This window comes from Plectropomus leopardus, chromosome 1 (genome assembly GCF_008729295.1).
Source record: "Plectropomus leopardus isolate mb chromosome 1, YSFRI_Pleo_2.0, whole genome shotgun sequence".
Lineage (NCBI taxonomy): Eukaryota > Metazoa > Chordata > Actinopteri > Perciformes > Serranidae > Plectropomus > Plectropomus leopardus.
In genome coordinates, this window is record NC_056463.1 from 29,228,447 (window position 1) to 29,249,906 (window position 21,460).

A 21,460-nucleotide genomic window follows, 5' to 3' on the forward strand; every position below is an offset into this window, starting at 1 on the left:
TGCATATTGTAAATCCTCCCTTGTGCAGTATATCAGAACTAAAATTAAAATGATAAAATACTAGAAATAAATGATTAATTAGAGCTTAAGTTTTAAATTCTGATTTATTTAAAAATGTAAAACTACTGATGTACTCCCCCACAGTGAGAATTACATGGGCTGCCATTGCAAAGCCACAATCCCCCCGAAACCAACCCCTAATTTTGCCTCGTTGCTAAAACCAAACTAAATGACCTGACACAAGCAGGAGAAGTAGCACAAATGCTGCCTTTGCACTGTTTAAATGTTCCAAGCTTTCCACTCTACACAAATGTTTGCATTCTTACTCTGCCCTGTGGGGCCCTCAGTCATCCCGCTCTCCCATTGGCCCGGGCCGTGCGCTCATTATGCAAATAAGGCGGGGGGCGGGGCCTGTTCATAAGAGTACGAGTTGACGTCACGTGCAGAGTGGCGGCAGGGGGTGGTGTGGGGTGATCGCATGGGGGGGGGGGGGGGGTGAGGCACGGGAGGGAGGGGGGCTTAAAAAATGAAAAACATAAAGCATAAGGAAAAATAAATAAGGCTGATTCCAAACAAGGGGGCTGTAAAGGAAGAAGAGAGAGTAGGGAGGGAAAAGCGGAGGGGGAGTGGGGAAAGAGGGAGATATAACGGGGGGGGGGGTATGCACTGTGCAGTTGAGTACGGAGAGTAGAGGAGAGAGAGAGAGAGAGAGAGAAAAGGGAGAGCGAGAGAAAGAGAGAGAGAGAGAGAGAGAGAGCAGCTCGCCGGCCCATTGAGGAAAGATGGCTACAGTCACTGCAAACGGAGTGCAGCAAGAGAATGGATTCAGCACCACGAACAGCGCCGGCAGGATGAACGGGCTTACCATCGGCCAGAACACCATTCCAATGAAGGACCACGACGCCATCAAGCTTTTCATCGGGCAGATTCCCAGAAACCTGGAGGAAAAAGACCTGAAACCCCTGTTTGAGGAATTCGGAAAGATATACGAACTCACTGTACTGAAAGACAGGTTTACGGGAATGCATAAAGGTTGGTTATTTTGGTATCTTTACTTTTTTGATCCTACAAATTAAAGGGAGAGTGGGGGAGACATCAAAGAGCGTCCCACATCAGTTTTCGGGGGGCAGAGAGCATGAAAAGTGTGTTAATTTGCAGATGTTTTGGGACAGAGTGGGAGTCCCGTGGAGCCTACACACACACGCACACGCACGCACGCACGCACACACACACACACACACACACACACACACACACACACACACGCACATATATATGATGGGGTGAGAGGGATAACACGTGGAAGTGAACGGCTCGCAAGTGCAGGGTTAATTGTTACCGCGTCCAGCCAATCCACGTGAATACTACAGCTGAAAACGCCTTTGTGTGTTTACATTGAATCTCATGTGCTGAGCATCCCAGTTTAAGGGGGCGGGACAGGCAAGCGCTCGATGCTGTGTTATTTCTGCAGCTGCACAACATTTCTCAACAACCCCCCCAAAAAGAGAAGAGGGGGAAAAAATCCTTCTGTTCTGCATCACAGAGTCCATTTGCAGCATATTGTCAGAGAGAAATAAATGCTTTCAGGGGGAGGCGGAAAGTGCAAACCATTATCAAGCAATCAGCATCCGTGATTAAGGTGGTGCTGGCATGCTGCTTTGACCTTTCAGCGGGCTGATGTGCAGCCTACTTTTCGGACGTCGATAGCGGTGGAAAATACTATTTACATGGCAGCTGTATTGTAATGCTGCTCCGTGGGCGGATTGCAGTCAGGAAGTACAAAGCAGGATAATAGTAGACGCTGAGATCCAGCATGCATCGTCTTCTCGCCTGTTCTGCTCTCAACCCCCGCTGTACCCTTTCCAAACGAGCGGGATCAGTATTCACTCAGTAATTAGTCTGGGATCGATCAGTTTTAATGATAGTTATAATGGTGAAGGCCATGAGTGAGGGTTGGGTTGTAGAAAAAAAAAAATCTTGTCCAAGTCCAAAATTTAAAGTCCAACTCTGATTTAAACACAACTTATGCCTATAGGCACTCTCCCTATTATATTTCATTTAATATAGAAAGAATTATAAAGGAATTAGCGATTTAATAATATTCTAATAATTATTTCTAAAGGAAGTGGCTTTATTACTATTTGCATTTAGATGTCTACTTTTTTTTTTAGATTAAAACACTTGAATTGCACAAGTGTTTCCAATATTGTTAAATCTTATATTATTGTGCTAAATATAACAGTCATTAAAATATAATACTTTAAAGTTATTATATTTACTATTATTATTATAACTTCTGAATGTTTAAGCCTTTATTTGGTTGTGTTTTAAACATTATTTTTTTTACAATGGATATCCAAAATAAGGTCACACTCCCAGTACTATCCGTGTCATCATCTGCACACTGTCCTGCAGTATATTACCAGCTAAAGGACAGTATTGTTATGGCGCTGCAACTGCTGTTTGTATTTGATGTTTTTTTGTACATAGTTGTTAATAATGTCATAATTTTAGATAATTATCTTAATTCACACGTACACACATGTAGCACTGAATTCACAATCAGTTCACTCTCAGTAAAAATAATACACGCACAAGGCAGGCAAATTATGTATGATATGTTAGTCAGTGGCTACAGTTCATGATCCTATTGATCAGCGCAAGTCAAGCGCTCTTGTGGGAGAAATGAGTGTGTGGGCTCAGCACTGCTTTCTTGTGTGTGCAGCCCTGAAGGTCTCCATGCACCACCTGTTCCTCCAGCCATCCGTCGCTGGTGCTCTACCCGCTCCTCCTCTTTCCGGTGTTCCTCTTTGGAGCCCGATGATCGATTAAAACAATATTTCTGATGTTCGTGTTGTTTACGCCTGTCCTCGACCATCCCTGAATGTCAACACTCTGGAGGATGGTTGCCTCGGGACGGATAATCCTGTTCCAAAGCCAGACTGTATGCCCGTTCAAATCATCCTCCACCAAGGCCACTCTGATGTATGCATTATGCCCACTTCATCCCACATGACATTCAAAGTCACTTTGGGAGCACAAGCGTGCACTTTTAATAAGATTTCACCAATGCATTATATGGATGAGTTTTTCTTATTGGCCACTCACCTAAACCATGTTCATGCCTCCTGCTGCGTCGATGTGTGATACCTGTAGACCGAAGAAAGAAAGCACCAGAGTAAGAAAATGGGATTAGTGTCGTTAACAAAACAGAAGTAGGTATAGTGTATCATGTGCTGTGTCACTCAAGGAGAACGGTTTAAAACACTGAATGAAGGGCCATTCTGAAACAGAGAAAAGCTTTTGTAGGGGAATTGAAGGTAAAATGAATTACTCGCTTAACTGTGAAAGTTCCTCTCTTTCTTCTAACTGAATTCTGTTGTAAACAACACACCAAGGTCAGCACAGCAGTCTTCTGTAGCAGTACACTTACAACTTTTAAATTAATTGTAATTTAATTTGACCAGCAATCCCATCTCAGGGCCCACTTATTGCCTGTATCACACAGACTTCATCGATGTGAAATGTAATTTATGTATATTAAAGTTGTACGCAAGTTCTTTTTAAACATGGAAGAGAAGAAACTCAATAATAATAATAATAATGATAAGAAAAGGAATAAAAGGAAACTGTGAGATGCTATTCTTTTAAACATTTTACTTCTCATTTACCAGCTGAAATCAAATGGGACATAAAACTGGGACTTAACAGTGATGTTTATATTTGTGTAAAAGTTTTATATATAAGGGCACAGAGCATAAGAGGCTCAACATCATCAGGTCCACTTGGATTCTATTGAGTTTGTTCAGCATATAAATATAGAGATGCAACAGAAATCAAAGGCACTTAACTGCTTCAGCATTCCTAGATGTCAATAAAATATTATTTTTAAGCAAATAAATTATTTTTATATCAAAGGTTTACTATGCTGGAATCGTTGGTTGCTTTTTGTAAACATCACCAGTAAAAGTGAAAATGAAGAAAAACCCCAGATTCACTCAGAAAGAGCTCTTCTAGTGGATCAAAAGTGGTGATTGATTTTTTTTTTTTGAATCCTACTTTGTATGCCTTAACAATGGATCACAAGGCTACTTTTTTTGTAACACAACACAACACAACACAACACAACACAACACAACACAACACAACACAACACAACACAACACAACACAAGGAATAACACTTGATGATGAACCCACAGAGATTTATCACCTGACTTTGCGGTCCCCGTTAGTTTTACAGAATCTGTTAGCATTTTGCAGCTCATTGTTTTGTTTTTCTAGTCTGTAACGTAACCATTAAGCTTCATTCTAATGATGCTCATAGCCATGTTTTTAGCTTTTGCTGGCAGCTATTTTCAGCTGAAGAAAACTACACTCATGTACCTGCCCAGCAGGAGGCAAAGTAAAGACAGACTACGTGACTAGAATATATTGGAGCTTCCATACATTTTCCTTAAGACAGATAGAGGAAACTAAAACAGAGATAAAGGGAGAGTGAATATTGATTTTACATTTTTCAGTTGGCCAGACACATGTCTCTAAATTAACTAATGCTAATGTGCTAAGTGTGTAAATAAACTTGCTAACAAGTTTATAAAATCAACTTAAAAGGTGATAATGTATTGTGTTCACAGATTGTCACTGACTGTTGCTGCAAAGGGTCAAACTGCAGATTTAAAGAACATCTCTTAACAATGAAATGTTTTTAGATCCTTCCAATACAGTAATGCATCACGTTTGTCCATAAAACAAATGGGAAAAAAGTCTTAGGACAAAAATTCCATTATCCACAGGACTGTAGTTTTACAGTTAAAGACCTTATGCTACTCATGAAAGGGGATTTATATTTTCTACTGGTGGTCGGTGAGGCCTCGACAACTTGACCTCTCTGGGTTAATGATGTCATGATGTCATATGGGGGCTAGATGTGAGGGCCATGGGATGAGTGTGCTTGAAAAATCTTTGTAACTTCAAACACTCTAACAGACCAATGGATAGTTTCATTTTTGTACTGCCTGAATGAATGGGATTAATCTACACAGACAGGTGTTGTAGCTGTGCAACTATAATAAAGAATAGAGCAGTACAGAGCTTGAGTTGATTACTCCGCCTCTATATAGTGTAAGGTTTTGCACTAATCTTTTGCCCAAAGTATATTTATTGCACAGTGGCTTAAAAAGTAGTTCTGTTTAGTGCACAAAAATACATAATTTTCCGATGGATATTGGCTAGCTATTAAGTCAAAGTCCTGGGAGGTTACCAGTGTTGTAACACTGCCACAAATTCAGGCCAATTTTTTTTTTTATCTTAAACAGTAACACAAACATTTTTCACAGCAGAACGACAGATGAGTGGGGGAGGATATAATCAGCTTGGCTCCACGATCCCCAAAACATAAAGTTCATAAAGATTTAGTGCAGTGCCATAAATTGAGTTTGACTACTACTTTGAAATCCCTCTTTGAGCTTAGTTTGTGGTTGAGAGAGATTTGATTTGTTTCGGATAGATGATGTACATGGCTGTTGGCATCAGTTAGTAAACCGTACCTAATGGATGATTTGCAGCACTACCTTTTTTCGCAGCCCGAGTCCTGTGACACAGAATTACAACATAATTATGGATTTAAGGGCAGATCAAAATATGTCATGTTTGCTCATGACTAATTCATGTGGATTGTACTGCATCAGTTTGAACAGATGTTTTGTGCTTTGTGAATTCTTACTTTGGGCATTTCGGGTATCTCCAGGGACTCGTCAGAATATCTGGGGAGTTTTGTATTTTTTAGTTTCCAGTACACTCCAGTGGATTAGCTGTATGTTGATGTTTATTGAGAAGCTGTTTTTTCATGTTTCTTTTAACAAATGATTATATCCAGCCTCGTAGTTGTTAGACACTGTTGCCTTTAATGTCGGTTTGATAGTTTCTGTGTCGTCGGGGAGCCTTATGCAGTGCGTGGGATGACTTGACACTATTGGCGGGCACGGGGCTCGTCGGTGTGCGGTGCAGCCAGGTCGTGCTGTTTAACATCCATCATTTCGCTGAGCACTACATTATCATAATACTTAGTGTCAGTGCCAGAACGCATGCATTGTTCAGACATGCTGAATGTTAGTGGGGGGCAAATCTTTTGCTTGAGTAGCGTTATCTATCAATCCGTCTCTGATGCTGAGAGGAGGGACTCGGAGCTGCACCACGCAGCCAGGAGGAAGAGATACAAAGAGTTGTTAAATATCCTCATCCATTCTCCTCTCCTCGGTAGGTCCATGCAGTGTAATTGGCTATAAATAGCCTGCCAAATTGACATAAAAAACCCTCTTAGGCAGTGAAATGTCAAAAGTAAACCACAGTAGGGCACTAATATCTGATTGCAAATGAGTCATAGAATGTAACAACAAATCAGTGAAAGTGTCTTTTCGATTTGGAGACAGTTTTGTGGTTTTCTGTGAAATTCAATTCTGTTTCTTTGGAAAAATAGTTTGGGGACTTTTGTTAACAGCCACAAGGAGTTACAAATCCATGCTTGTATTGGGTTTTTATCTATGGTGTGTGTTGTAGGGGAAGTGTTAGACGGTGATTGACAGTTTGTGTAAGCTGAGTGACAGGTGTAGCTGAAGTCTACAGGTGACCTCTCTGATCATTAGAAAGGGGGCTGTGCGTGAACCAGACAGCTAACTCGCTCTGAACAGCCCGCTCTGAATGTAGATGGAGTGAAAGATGGAAAGATGCTCAGCAGGTAATAGCTGTGGTTAACACGGAAACATGAAGCGCTTGATGAATCCTCACATCCTATTTGTCTCAGTACCCATGAGAGGGTCAGGCTGTCACATTCAGCAGCATCCAGTTGTTTTACGTGATTTCTTTCCCTTTTTTGTGCCTGGATCTTTTTTGGAAATTAATTTGCATTCTTTTCCCACTTTAATGAACATTCTTGGATCAGACATGTATGAGGAGACTGGAGGAGAGAAAATTGCTCATTATTCATGAATTCACTGCTAATGAATTGAAATTTTATACAAATTTGTTCTGGAGTTATTTCAATTACAGGTACCTGATGCCTTAAAAAAGCACAATTTACTCTTAATGCCTGGATGCATGCAATTGTGAGCACATACTAATTTCCATGCTAAAACAAACTGTTGGAAGAAGCGTTACAGGGGGTGGCGGTGGTGCTGGTGGGTTCTTTAAGTAATTACGCAAAACGTGTCCTGCAAGCGCAAAGACATTTCACATTTCCTGCTTTCCCTTTGAACTAGTTTGCAGGGTTTACTTTTTCATTTGCCTTAAATGTAATTTGTTGAACTTTTGTCCCACGCTGAAATTATAGTGTGCTAAATTGTCTTTGATTACCAAAGTATTATTTTCACCCCACTTAACCTGCTCATCACAGGAAGCCACCAGTCCTTCTGTTGAACCACCATCAGAGCCACGTTCTCTTTACTCTTCTTCTACTCATTTAATGCATGCAACTTAATTCATCCAGTCTTTGGCTAATGTTTAGTTCATTCAAACTTTAATTCACAAAGGAAGGTTTAAATGTTATCTGAGTTATTTGCCAAAATTTAATACCATACATTTTAAGCACTGGTGCCATAACAGCAATAAGAAGCATTGAAGCATTAAAGGACCAAACTACTGTTTCATTTTTCATGTTTTATCCTTTTTCCTTCAAATAATCTGCACTTTACATTACTGCTAAATACTTTCATGACTTTAAAAAAACCTGAGAAGACTTGCTTTAATCCCCAAGTTACTTAATACATCACAATGAACATCATGTCTGCTTTTGCTGTTAAAGTTTTCATTTGGTAATGTTGTGCAGACAGCCTAAAAATAAAATGCTATATTTTTTTAAGAGCACTGTTTGTAGGATTTCACATAACACCAAGGGGACAACGATGTGGGATAACTTGCAAATTTGAATGTAATCCCATGCCAATTAGTCAATTTAAAATTTTAAGCTGACAGCCCTAACCTGCCACCAGCTGCTACATCCTTGTTACCTCCCCTCAAACGGTATCATTGTGCCTTTCCTCATGTTCTCCGAGCTGAATGCTCATCTGTTTCACAACTGGCTTTCCCAGTCACAGAGTCCTTTGGGCTTAAGCCGTCCCCTGAGCAAGCCATTGCTGGATGTGAAGCTTTCCTAAAGTCCCGCTAGTTTCCCACCACCGCGAGGGAGCCGAGGTAGCCACGCAGATGGCCTGAATATTAAAGGCTACGCTGCACAAGAAAACCAGTTTAACAAACTGTTTGAATTAATAGTATCACATGCTATTTTTCTTGAAGCAAATCTGCAGCGGGGGAAAGATCGCTTCACTTGTGTCTGATGCAGTTTCACTTGCTTTAAGCATGCTGCGGGAAAAACTGAACAGTGGTCCAGTTTTCAGATCTTAAGTATTCACATCATTTAATCAAGCACTACATTATAAAAACACTCCATTATAATGGAGTATGGAATTCTGCAGTAAAACATGTCCCTAAAGTAAAAGTACAGTATTTGAATTAAAATATTTGTAAAGGCGTAGTTGTGTTAGTTGCAGTAATAAACTATGATTATTGAGGCATAACATGTATCCACTGATGCCACAGTTGGTTGAGTTGGAGATGACTTTAATTAATTTATAAATTGTTGGGTAGTTTACGCATTGTATCTATATGTCAAATATTTATCTGAAATATCTTGAAACTACGGCTATAAAATAAATGCAGTAAAGTAAAAGTTTAAAGTAGCAGCTCACCCCAAAATCAAAAATACATATCTTTCCTCCTACCTGTAGATCTGTCTATCAATCTCGATTGTTTGTTTTGCTGTGAGTTGCAGAGTGTTGGAGATATCAGCCAGAGAAATGTCTTCTCTTGAATGTAATAATTAAATGTACTGGATACTTAAGATAATCTGTAGACCCTGTTGTGAGCTCAGGTCATGATTTCTGGAACGAGAAATTGCTGTTGAGCTTTTCATATGTATGTTTTGGCACTTGTGGCACCAAGTTGAGTGCCATTTAGTTCCATTATAATTGAGATATCTCTGACACTCAGCAACGCACAGCAGAACAATCTAGATTGATAAATAGTACTACAGGTAAGAGGAAAAATATGTATTTTTGATTTGGAGGTGAACTGTCCCTTTAAAATGATTAAAAAAATGCAAGTGCATCAAGCTTGTACTTAAGTAAATATACATTTGCTTGTGTCAATGTACTGTATTTCTTTCTATCAGTGTTACTAAACCCATTTTGAAGTGACATTTAAAAAAGAAAAAAAAGACAAATTATGTTTTTGTTTTTCAGTTTTAGAATTGTTTCACTCTACAGTGTGATTGTTTTGATGTTAAAAGGGAACCCTTTTTGCAGTTATATATTTCATTGAAGGACAAAAGCTTCTTTCCTGGAAGGACAATGGTCAAATAAAACTTTGTTGAGAAAAACTCCATCACTGCTGCATGAGTTTATACACCCTTTTGTGGTGTGGACATTTTAAACCACAGTAAACCATGTGATTAAATCTTGTCAAGATGTTTTCAAGTTCTCTGCAATATGCAGCAAAACAGCTTAGTTAAAAACATTAAAAAACAGGTTTTGGGTGGGGGCAGAAGGTATCAGTACCAGCCTACTATCCACATAACCCTTTGCTATAGAACATGCCCCCCCGGGGATGCCCCAGCTCGTGTCCCACAGTTTTGTAATGTCACAAAGGCTGAAGAGTGTTTCCCCAGGCACCCAAACTTTTCTGCTTTGCTGTGTGGCATGCTGTTTCATCAGTGTCGTTTAGGTGATTTTTCCTCTTGAGTAACTGCCTAGTTGTGGAGGTGGGTGAAGGTTGTCGTGAAAGGGAGCTCTCTTGGCTGGGCGCCAGAGTGTGTAGCTGGGTTTGGGGGGCTGATGGGCGCTATGTGCTGCATGCCGGGTATCATCTGTATGTGTGAGTGTGTGTGCGAGAGTATGTGTGTTTCGTTTCTCCCGTGGGAATCCTTGGCAGCAGGTGTGACATGTAGTAATGGGAAATTATGCTGCACAGTGCAAAACCTCTTCTGAACGGGGTCACCCACTGTCAGCTCTGCCAAGCACGTAACAGAGCAACCACTCACCCTTTAATGAAAGCTGTCACATTTTTGTTAGGGACGTATTTATCGATGCATATTCATTCTGTTTGCCTGAATTTTCCAACTTAAAGAAAAGTCTCTAGAGATGTGTGGAGGGTACAGTTTCAGCTCATCACCAGAGGATTTTAATTACTTGGCAGCTAAAAAGAAATATGCATACTGTTTGACTTTTTCCTCCTGTGCCCGGTTCAATAACTATGAAAGTGATCATTCATCAGAAAGCAGGGTATGCATATATTTTAGTAATGAAAAGAAAATGATAACACCCTATCTGGGATGACTAAGCATTTTCCAACACCACTCCTGATTTAAACTTAACCTCCAGGAACACACCTGTTTTTACACCTGTATGTTGAACATTTTTGCATTTTCATTTTGCTCAGTCCATATTAAACTTAATGGGGAAAAAAGCAACAAAAATACAAACAATACGCATATATTCTCACAAACATTCAATGTATGCATGAGTTCAGTAAATCTAATCTGAAGGGGTTGTCATATTCAGAAATGTGTAAAAATTGTAATCTTATTTCTCTACCAGCATGCTATTTTCTCTGAGGGTATGGAGCTATTAACTTCAGAGAGCCACATTCCAATTGTCAGCACAGTATATGAATTCCATTTTAATATAATACATGTTTTTGGCAATAGGTTGTAAAACTCCAGTAAGTCTTATATTATGGCTTGTGTGGATTGGAATTACTCCAGTGAAATCAAAAATCTATGGGTCTATTCTGAAGGTTTCCTTGTGTGTGTGTGTGTGTGTGCGTGTGTGCGTGTGTGTTTGTGTGTGTTTTAGGTGGACTGTGGGAATGCTTAATCTCTGAACAAACATCAATGGAGAGGTGTTACACTGGCTTTACATGGTGCACTTAAAATGGACTTCCATGGTTGAGATATCCAATGAAAATCTAGATCTGTGTTTGAGAGTTTAGCCTAAATTTACATAAAAATGATGGGGGAAGCTTAAGATGTTTTTAAATCTGTGCTCCTACATTCAGTATTTTTACAATTTAGACATTGTATCTCATGGATGCTAAATGCTTAAATTCCTAGATCATCATAATGACATACATATGACTTAGTGGCCTATGTTTTGGATTATTTATTTTGTGGTCAACTAATAAGTCCTTACTACTATTCAGCATCCTAAAATGCTCAACATACCATAACTCTGCTCTTTCTATACCCATAAATTATCTGTCACTGTAAGTGGTGGAGCTTCCTTTAGGGTAATGGTCTTTAATTTTTTTCAGGTCTAAGCTGAAGGCAGGGACCTCCTACTACAAATATTGCAGAAAACGGACTTGCCTTTTTGATATTCTCTGAATATTTAAGGTCTTCTCTTATTGTGCTTGCCTGTAGCTTTCAGCAGCAGTTGTATCATGGCTAAGTGCGCTAGCTTCACCTTCTCCACTACTGCTGGTGGTTTCACAGGTGGGCGATATGTCAGAGTCTTGAAAAGTCACAGAACAATTCACTGTGGCTCACAAAAAAATGTCTGTAATAATTTAATAAAAAATCAAAATTAGAAAACTTAGAAAAAATTAGAAATCTCAGTTATCAAGCATTAATTTGATAGCCCTCCTGCAGTGACTTTGTGGACCCCCTCGGGGCTGCGGACCCCCTGTTGAAAACCCAGGCTATAGGGGACATATACCATCTAGGGTAAAAAGCTGTCCAGAGTGCAGTGCAAAAACAGGATGAAGAAGAAACAAGCAATTCTGTCTTATTTGGTTGCTATTTTTATTATTGTTTGTTAGCTAAGTTGGTTATATTTGTTTATTTTACATCAGATCTAGTTTTTGTTAGTAATAAATATATATAATTTACATATAATAATAAATTATTGTCATTATTGTTGTTATTATTACTATTATTATTATTATTATTATTATTGTGTAGTGGTGGCAAGGGAAGCTGGCCTAGGGCACTGAACACGCTATGTCTAGCACTGGTCAGTGTAAAAAATTTTCTTCTTTTTTATTACAAATGGTGGTTCATTGTGGAATAAGCCTATCTCTCTCTGCTGTCTCCCTGATTTTCCAGGATGTGCCTTTCTAACATACTGTGCCAGAGAGTCAGCACTGAAGGCCCAGAGCGCCCTCCATGAACAGAAGACTCTGCCAGGGGTAAGTGCCCCCGATCTGCCCTCTGTCATAGGCTAAAGCCCCTGGGGCAGCCAGCCTGGCATGGGAACCTACATTAACATTGGGATTATATCACACTTGCACACACGCACACACATACGTGCACATGCTGAGGCACATGGGGACACAGTATACATTAAGACACACATTCAAGCACACACACAAATATGGAAACAGATGGAAAGAGTCACTCATACTTTCTCAGACTCCCTCTCAGCCTTCTTTCTTGCTCGCTCTCACACACATTCTTTCCCGCTCACTAACCTACACACACATGGACACACACACCGACATACTAAAAGAGTGTGAGTGGCCTATCTCACCTTGCAGTGTCTTATTACACTAATCACCCCGGCGGAGATATTTGATAAGCGCTCCTTCATAACAGCCTGCACCGTCCTTCCCCTGTCCTCTCACAATATGGCTGCCGCAGACACTAATTGCCTTGAGGAATCCCGCTCTCATTATCACATATAATCAAACAGTAAGTATAAACAATCATTTTTACCATGTATATCACCATCTGGTGTTTTTGTTTTAATTCTCTCCCGGTTTTTTTTCTCTTTTTTTTCCCCCATCTTCTATCATTTGCCTTTGGCGGGCGGGTAACTTTTTCAATTAAAATAATGGCCTCTTCAAACGACACAGGTAAAGCGTACCCAGTAGTGGGCTCTTAAGCCCACCCAGGAGGAGACCCTCAATCTGGGATCAGCATGAGCTTGTGGTGTCTATCTGTACTTGATGTGAGTGAGGGGGATTCGACTCTCACATCAGGGGAATTATCGAGGTGTGATTGAATTACGCCCGCGGGTCCCTAAGAACGAGAAGCTGCTCATAGTGCCCAGGCTCTGTGCTGCCCCTTCCGCCCCCCCATTTCCTTTCACCACCACGAACCAAGACACCCTCCCAGGTCGGGGCTTTAATCAGAGCCTCAGGATATCCATCTAAATCTCCAGGGAGGGAGAGAGGCACAGAGACAGAGGAAGATAGGAGGGAAGAGACAGGAAATAGCATAAAGTAGAGATTGGTCTGAAAAAGGGGGGCAGAGGTGTTTGATGGACTTGGGGGGCTTTATATTGTTCCTCACTGTTGGGTTAATCAGCTGTTTGCACTTCACTGCATTTCATTTCAGGTACTTCACTGAATGTTAGGCACACAGGTACACTGCGGCGAAAGAGCCCCTGGGAGGCCAGGCTCCCTAGCTCGTTACCGCCTCCTGCAGCTTCATAATGAGATGATTGTCGTGATGGTCCTGGATAGGTGTTCCCATCTTTATTGCCCTCATGGAGGGAGGTTCGTGTTTGTCTTCTATCTAGAAAGAGGTTAATGGCATGTTCTGTGGGGTTTCGGTAAACATTTCCCCTGTACAGCTCACAGCGAGGGGTCAGTCCTGCAATCTCGAGCTGAGCACAGACTGTATACAGAGGGCTAATAAAGATGTTCTGTCTTACTGTGTGTGTGTGTGTATGTGTGTGTGTGTGTGTTGATGCGTGTATGAGACAGGAGGAGAGAGAGTGAGATAGTGAGAGATAGAAAAAAAAAAACAAGGAGAGTTTGAGGGAGACAGAGACAGACAAGAACGAGAAAGGTGACACTTCTGGACAAGCCTCATTGTCATGGCCTGATGCTTTGAGGTGCTCTGTCGTATAATGCTGCCCTTTCAGTAGCTTCTCCACATAGCGTTGCAGGCATGATTGTGAAGTCCGATTGTGGCGGTGTGACTGTCAGGCAACCTAAATGCAAATTTTGTTCCAATGAGACATTTGGCATTTAAAAAAAAAAAAAGAAAAATCAGTTCTTTCTTTCACAAGCTGATACATGAAACAAAATTAAAATAAAATGCTGGGCGAACAAAATAACACTGCCTGAAAAATGTATTTGACGGCAGGTAAATCATATTTGCAATAGCGGCGGCACAGTTATGTCACATGAGGTTAAATGCAAATTGGAGTATGTGTTAGCTTTAAAAGAGCTCTGACAGCCTCAGCCCATTTCATCATGTTTATCCAGTATGAAGTCCCTGTATGGCTTCCTCACTTAGACCTAAAAGTCAATGTACTTTTCCACAAAGCTCTGGAGCAAAGAGAATGCTGGATTTCACTCATTTAACTCCCACGTTTGATCCAGACTATAACACTTTGCAAAGGTTTCTTCAAACAGAGCCTGCAGATGTGGCTGGTGCTTGAAAACATACCAACGAGAAAATCAAGAGGATGGGGAAAGAAGCTGTGAACGTCTCGATGGCCACTCTGCTTTAGTCAGAGACAGACACAGCTCAAGCATTGTAAGAATGACTCACTTCATTCTTCTTCTGACAACTGTCACAAGTTTCTACTGGGCAAAGTACAGAGGTGATGAGAGCATCATAATTTTTATATGCATGCAATGTGCAGACGCATTCATGTACAACAGATCACCATATCCCAGAACAGTTTTTTACCAAGATTGTCAACCTTAGGTTTAAAAGAAAGGGAGTCAACAAGCCAAAGACACTTGACCAAGATATCTGAAACAAGAGAGAACTTCCAACTCCTTTCAACGCACAATGATGGATTGTTCAAAGGCTTTTTCTTAGCATATGAGAAATACATTATCTTAGATTTTTGTTGTGTTAAATTTGTCAGATCAGCCTTGTAAAGTCTGAGAAAATAAGGTATCAGTCATTTATGTTGCCCTGCATGTGTGTACTGCAGAGGATACTGCAGGATTTACTTGCTTATTTTTAAGAAAATGAGTTTCAAATTTGAAATTTTTAGAGGGTACTCCCAGAGCCCTGTCCCCCTCCAATGTTTGCTCCATGGCTATGGCCTTGCACTGTGCAATTTTTCCATGACCAGTAATAGAATAATTGGAATAAAACAATTTTTTGTGGTTGCTAAAAGGCAGATTTAGTGATTTAGTATATTTACCTTAAATTTAATGTAGACCTGTAATCAAAATGATGATGATGATAATAATAATAATAATAAATCACTAATCAATTCTAATCAATTAACTTAACTTTCTAGTGTGTCACCCTGTATTAAGCTGTGAATTAACATCAGCTAAAGGAACATGACTACAGACTGAAAATGTTTGCATCGCTATCACCGATTAAGCCTTAAAAAGCTTAGTTTTACATTTTCAAACAACAAATTCCTCCTCTAAACATTGTAAATTCCTGATGCAAGCCCAGATCACCACAATTGAACAAACATGTACATGCCCAGCCTCAAAAGTGTCTCAGTAGGAGTTCTATATTTCTACTTGTGCATTCTTCATGTAATTCTTTCATTGTTACAAAGCGCCACTTTCCCTGCACAGTGTGGATATTTTCATATTAACACATTGTGTGCATTTCACAAAAGGAGGAGACTAAAGGCTTAACAGCGACAGAGAGGAGGCAGATATATTTGTGTGTGTGGTCTCAGCAGGAAGCTTACGGCTCTTACATCATCTCCAGATTGGCTGTGAATCTTAAATTTTCCATCACATTCCTTTATTTACTTAGTCTTGTACCATGCACGCTGCCTTTGAATTACCACCAGAGAAATCCGGCTCTGTCTGTTGCGGCTGAGGCGAGCTGTGTTTACATTGTTTGATTAATTGCATGTAAAGAGCATAATGAGCTCTTGATGTCCTGTGCATCCGATTCCTGCTGTTACAGTTTGTACAGTAAATGTAATCAGAGATTCAGCCTCTTGCCCTTGGGGAGCTCGTAGAGCTGTTGTGTTTACGTGCACATTCAGCATATAACCCCGATGTGGGGTAGCATGGCACTTTGTGTGGACAGGTCAGGTCATATCTGTGAATGATTTCTCCTGGATCTGACTAATTCATTGGATGCTGACACACTGACTTGAGCAAAGTAGTACATTATGACCAATGCACTGACATTTCCTTTCTACATCAAGACAATCTGTGTAGATAAAGGTACATTGCTGATATATAAACTTTAATGCAATCATGATACTTTCTTTTTTGCAACACCATCTGGCAATAAAAAACAGCAAGAAAGTATAACTAATATTTGCAGTTGCAGCAGCAAGATGTTTTTTTTTTTTTTTTTTTTTTACAAATGTTTGCCAAATAGCCTCCCAACATGCTGCTACTGGAGCGACGAACCTTCAAATGAATCTTGCTCTGTCCTTTCAGGGCCACGCCGCTTTTTCCTCTCAGGCCAATTAGCTCCTGGTGTTCGCATGTAACAAGCATGCTAATTGGGTGCTACTGAAGCCCAAAAGCCAATTAAAATTTTCTAGGAAAAAAAAGATCCAGCTTCTCTTTGTCTCTTATTCACTTGTGCTCTCTTCCTCCCTTCACCCCAATGCTTACTCCTGCCTAGTCATATTCCTACCACTTTTCATCCCCCCCTCACTATCTTTTTCAACACTTTCTCTGTGGAATGTGCTGAGTGTGGGGTGGTGCCCCAACCTTATACTTGTCATTTAGGTTTCTGTGGAGGGATCCACATTTTTGGGTTTCTGAGTGTTAGTACCAGCAGCACCTGACCCCTGTATTGATGATGAGGCAGCCAAGCGCAACAGCAGAGAAGATAGGAGAGAGAAAAAAGTTACCAAGTCCTACTTTCTGAGGTGTTTCTCTTCAAATCTGAAAGGGTAAGCTTGAAGGTATCAGCTTCCACCAAAGTGAGTAGCAAAATGTTTGGGTTTCTCACTTTTTTTCCTTCGTCTTCAGTGCATGAAAAGTGCAGAAAATTGACTTCTGTGTGTGTCACACAAAAATGGGTCAGGGGAAGATTGTGCAATACCAGTATTATGTGTCACTAAGCACACTGCCATGGACCAGTGCATTCATGTTCTTGACACTCTCCCCACATCACACCACAGATGCGTCCACCGAAGACCCGCCATATGTCTTTGTCTGCGTCTCAGTGCACGCCGGGAATAAGCAACCAGCATTTTTCCCCTTGACATTTTTACTCCAAAACTCCAAAAACGCCTCAGATAGGCAGTGAGTGTGAATGCATAACAAAAAAAGTTTAATTTGTGTAAATATTCTAAAAAGTTTGTTGCTTAATTTGGGTCTTTATCTAAGCAGAATGTTCATGGAAAAGTTACTTCTCTACAGTGACATCTCAGGGGAACTTGTGATTTAGTGCATATTAATAAGCAAAATAACACTAACACCTTTAAAAACACTAACATGTCTCACCTGCTCCCTTTATTCCAATTTATCAAAAAAATGTGTTAATTGATATATTCAGTAGTAAGGGCTTTGGGTGGAGCATTCCACACCAGGTGAGAGGTGTGTGTGTGTGTGTGTGTGTGTGTGTGTGTGTGTGTGTGTGTGGCAGCAGCAGGGCGTCTTATCAGAGGACACACTGAGCCCCTCTCCAGCGGGTCCACTCCTGGACAGACATGCTGCAGTTTAAACTAATTACTCAGGCCACACAGGGCCTTTACCCATTCTTTTAAGGGACAAATTGCGTTCTGTTGCCGATCAATTTGTCCTCCGTGCCAGATTTGTCAACCTCCAGTGCCCCTGAGCAGTTGCCATTATGAAGCAAAAAAAAAAGGCCTGGGCACTGGACGTGAGACCTCTGCTAAGGCTCCCCCTGCTCTCCTCATCATCAATTACGTCTATATCATTTTCTTTCTGCTGCCCGCTTTAGAAAAGAAATTAAAAAGGGCCATTGTTTTTCTAATCCCCCTGGGATGAAAGCATTTACTACGCTGCTGCACTGTGCACGGCCATCCTGCCGATTAGGGAGTGAATGGAATCACAATCGAGGGATGCACTCGGCATTGTCTCCTATTATGTGGCTGGTGGCCCTGAATATTGTGCAAAAATTAATTTCGTTCCATCTGATGGGATTTTCAACCTTGGAGAGTGCGAAATGTTAATCCTGGCAGGCAGGCGGGTGGACATCGTAGAACGCCTGGCTTTTTTACTGAGGAATGTGGACGGGGCGAAAACATAGTTGATTGTGAGAGAGCCCTTAACCAGCCCATAAAGATGGCAGGCCAGAGGCGCCGGACAAATGAGCAGGAGAGATAGTGCTTTTTAAAGGCCGCAGGGCAGGAGAGTTTTGGTGTTCAGAGGATGGCAACAACCGGGCCCATTTGTCCTCTTGATCTTGAACATATACTGCAATACAGTATAACAAGCTGCTGCTCAGGTTGTTCAGGTGGAAAAATCCAGCTTCTCAGTTTACTGAAAGACAGATTTGCGAACAAAGTTCCAGCCACAAAAACACCAGATACTTTTGTGGGACTTTTTCCCATTCCAATCGCAAGATTACATGTTGGCATTGTATGCTTCTGCAAACCACAGATATGTAACATTTGTATGTAATGATGCAGCCGATACTTCAAACTTTACGTTTATTTCTGTTTCAACAACATTGTGGTTAAGCTGTCGTTATTTTAGGCACAAGAACCAGTTGGTTATGGTTGGAAAAAAGATCATGTTTTGGCTTAAAATACCTTTGTCGGCACAATCCTGGCTGAAGATGCAGCATTGTCTCAGTAAAAAAACAAAAAAAATGTGGCACTATCCAAGCAAGACGCGCAGCATCGTCTTTATAAAAAAAAAAAAAAAGGCAAAATCCCAGCAGAACACACAGCAATGGCTTGGTAAAAAATAACCACTTTTGTTGGTCTCCAACAGTGGTCTGCAGCTTGGCAGCCATCTCACCTAGCTGACACACCATTCGCCATCCCCTCCATCTCCAGATGAGAAAGTCAGCTCATCATATATTATGACACTTTAGAAACATCAATTTGAATTTTTTTTTTTTTATGTAAAAATGTAACATACCCATGGTTTGCACAAATGTACAATGCCAAGATATTCTTCCAGCGGCTGCTGCTTTTTCTTCAAATTGAGATCCAAGATTTATTAAAGTGCATTCTCCATTTGCAAAACATAGTGGAAACAATGAATCCATGTGTGTGCACATTATTTGTTCATTTAATCTGGAATATGAAATGTTCAAATTTTGTTTTAAAAAAGACTGTGTGCTTTCCTGTTTTTGGTCTTGCAATGGGCAATCTACTAAACAAGAATAAAAACATCTTTTTTTCCTGCTTCTCTTCTTTCACGTCTCTTTTCAATCTCAACAATACGTTTTTAAGCATGGAAGTTTAGACAGTTATCCTGTAATACACTATATAATTTAAGTGGAGACAATTACGCTCCCATTTCCCTTATACCTAATTGACAGTGAAATCTAGTGGCCAAGGCCATCAAAGCAGCTCCTGTAGTACTTAAATACCTATGAGATAAAGACTTCTTGGATAAACTTGGATGTTTTACCAAACATAACCTCAAATTTTAGTCATTCTGTTTTATTTGTGACAAATTAAGTCCTTCTTGACACAAACAAAACCCCATTAATGATGATCTGTACCTTAGTCAGTGATGGAAGGGGTCAAGTATTCAGCATCATGGTCACATACAAATCCAAACTTGAAGGGTTTATGTAAATGACAGAAGGTAAGGGATTATTTTAGGAAGGAAGTGTTCTGGGAATAAGCAAATATTGCAAGTTTGTACTTAACATACAGAATTTACAGAAAGGCAATGCACAAGAAAAACAAATTACCCTATTGAATAAAAAGTGATTATGTTTGAGGTGTAACTTTAAAAAAAATCCAATCCTTGATTGACAAAATGAGATAATCATAACAGAGTATGATTGCCATTACACTAAAATACTGAAAGGTGTACCAAAGGTAATGATTTAGGAAAGATAAGTGCCAGTCTCACTGGATGGGTCTTGTTTTAATATGTGTTGAAAGCTTGTAAGCAGAGCGGTTCCTTCACACCCTTCCGCCACGTCGACACATTCACTATCTTTCTCCTCACTGACAGGTGGAGTCAGACTCTGCCATGCATGCTCTCCTGTGCTAATTTATCCACTTCTTTAGCTGTAATGAGGCAGAACTGGTAAATGTGGGGACAGCATTGTTAACATTGCTGCTTCACTGGGGAAGAGGAGAAGGCTGACAAATAGTGGAGAAGGATGGAAATGAGGCCCGGGTGCTGTCATACCTCCAAGAATGATGCTTTTAGTCTTTTTTTACTCCAGGCTGGATCACTGTCTCTTAGTTAGGCTGCACGCTGGAATATGACATTTCCTAAACCAATTAAACATCAAACTTTCTGTTGCATCAAGATCAGGCTGTCTGGCAATAACAATTGGAGAGGGAAAAAAAATCAAAAACAAACCAAAAATGAAGACTTGAGGCTGGATCTTTACCTGAAAATCATCAAAAACGCTGTGGATTTGGCTAATTAACTTCCCATCCCATTCAATTTGAGGAGATCAATTTGAGAAGATCAAGGTGTAAATCTACCTTTAAAGTTGTGTGATATTCAAAGGATGTCTCCCATCTAGTTTCAGACAATGTGATGTCTCAATAGAAACAGGTGTTGGCACCCCGCATTGAGTTGGTAATGAGAAAAGGTGTTGTCTTTTACGAAGACAGCTGCGTTGAAAATTGAACATTTTCTGGAGTCCTTACTTTTTTTCCTATCCCCCTGCTAGTTTTTCTCCCCCTCCTTTCCTTTCTTTCTCTTTCCTCTCCTCCCTGTCAAGTAAGTCAGTAGCCTTTCATTGCAATTCACAACTCATTCTGGCAATCACTGAAGACATCCAGGCAATCTGCACGTATTTGTTCAAAGACAAAACAAGGGGTAAAGACAACATGATGCTGCTGAGCTCAGCAAATCACTCTGGCAGCTCCGCTTATCAAACACTGTAGTTAATCACGTGGACTAGTGTAAACCTTGTGCTGATTTGAAAATGATCTCCACACACTGTGACACACACTGAGGACATTGGAGGCAACTCTTAGGTCTTTTAGAATTATGTGATTGGACATCCGACATATCTAGAAGGGGACAGAGAGAGGGGTGAAGGGAGAGGAAAGAAAAGCGGGAAAAATATAGCAAAAGAGAAAAGCGATGAACTGATTAGTCATCATGAGAGAGAGAGAGAGAGAGAGAGAGAGAGAGAGAGAGAGAGAGAGAAAGGGAGAGCAAGAGAGAGATGCATTCTTGCATAATTAACACCCGAGCATCACCAGGACAAACTCCTCCATCAGCGTGTCCAAAGGATTAACTACGCCACGCTCCTCTTATCTCCCCCATTTCGTTTAAGAAAGAAAATGACCTTGCGCTTGTTTACATGCTGATTAAAGACAGGAGGGAGAGAAAGAGACAGTGAGAAAGTCAAACTGCAATCAGAAGAGTTTGTT

General features: G+C 40.5%; 1 protein-coding gene across 12 annotated transcripts in view; it reads left to right on the forward strand.

The window, feature by feature from the left end:
- Positions 1 to 782: 782 nt before the first annotated feature.
- celf6 (CUGBP Elav-like family member 6) overlaps positions 783 to 21,460 on the forward strand; it is a 151,928-nt gene continuing 131,250 nt past the window's right edge. For 8 of the 12 annotated variants that reach the window (XM_042486113.1, XM_042486154.1, XM_042486161.1 and 5 more), the window contains exons 1-2: positions 807 to 1,032; positions 12,154 to 12,236. In XM_042486113.1, the coding sequence (XP_042342047.1) occupies positions 852 to 1,032; positions 12,154 to 12,236 (264 nt within the window). In that variant the 5' untranslated portion in view covers positions 807 to 851. Of the gene's footprint in view, positions 1,033 to 12,153; positions 12,237 to 21,460 lie in introns of all 12 variants that reach the window. The other 4 variants (XM_042486098.1, XM_042486091.1, XM_042486104.1 and 1 more) reach the window with 2 other exon arrangements.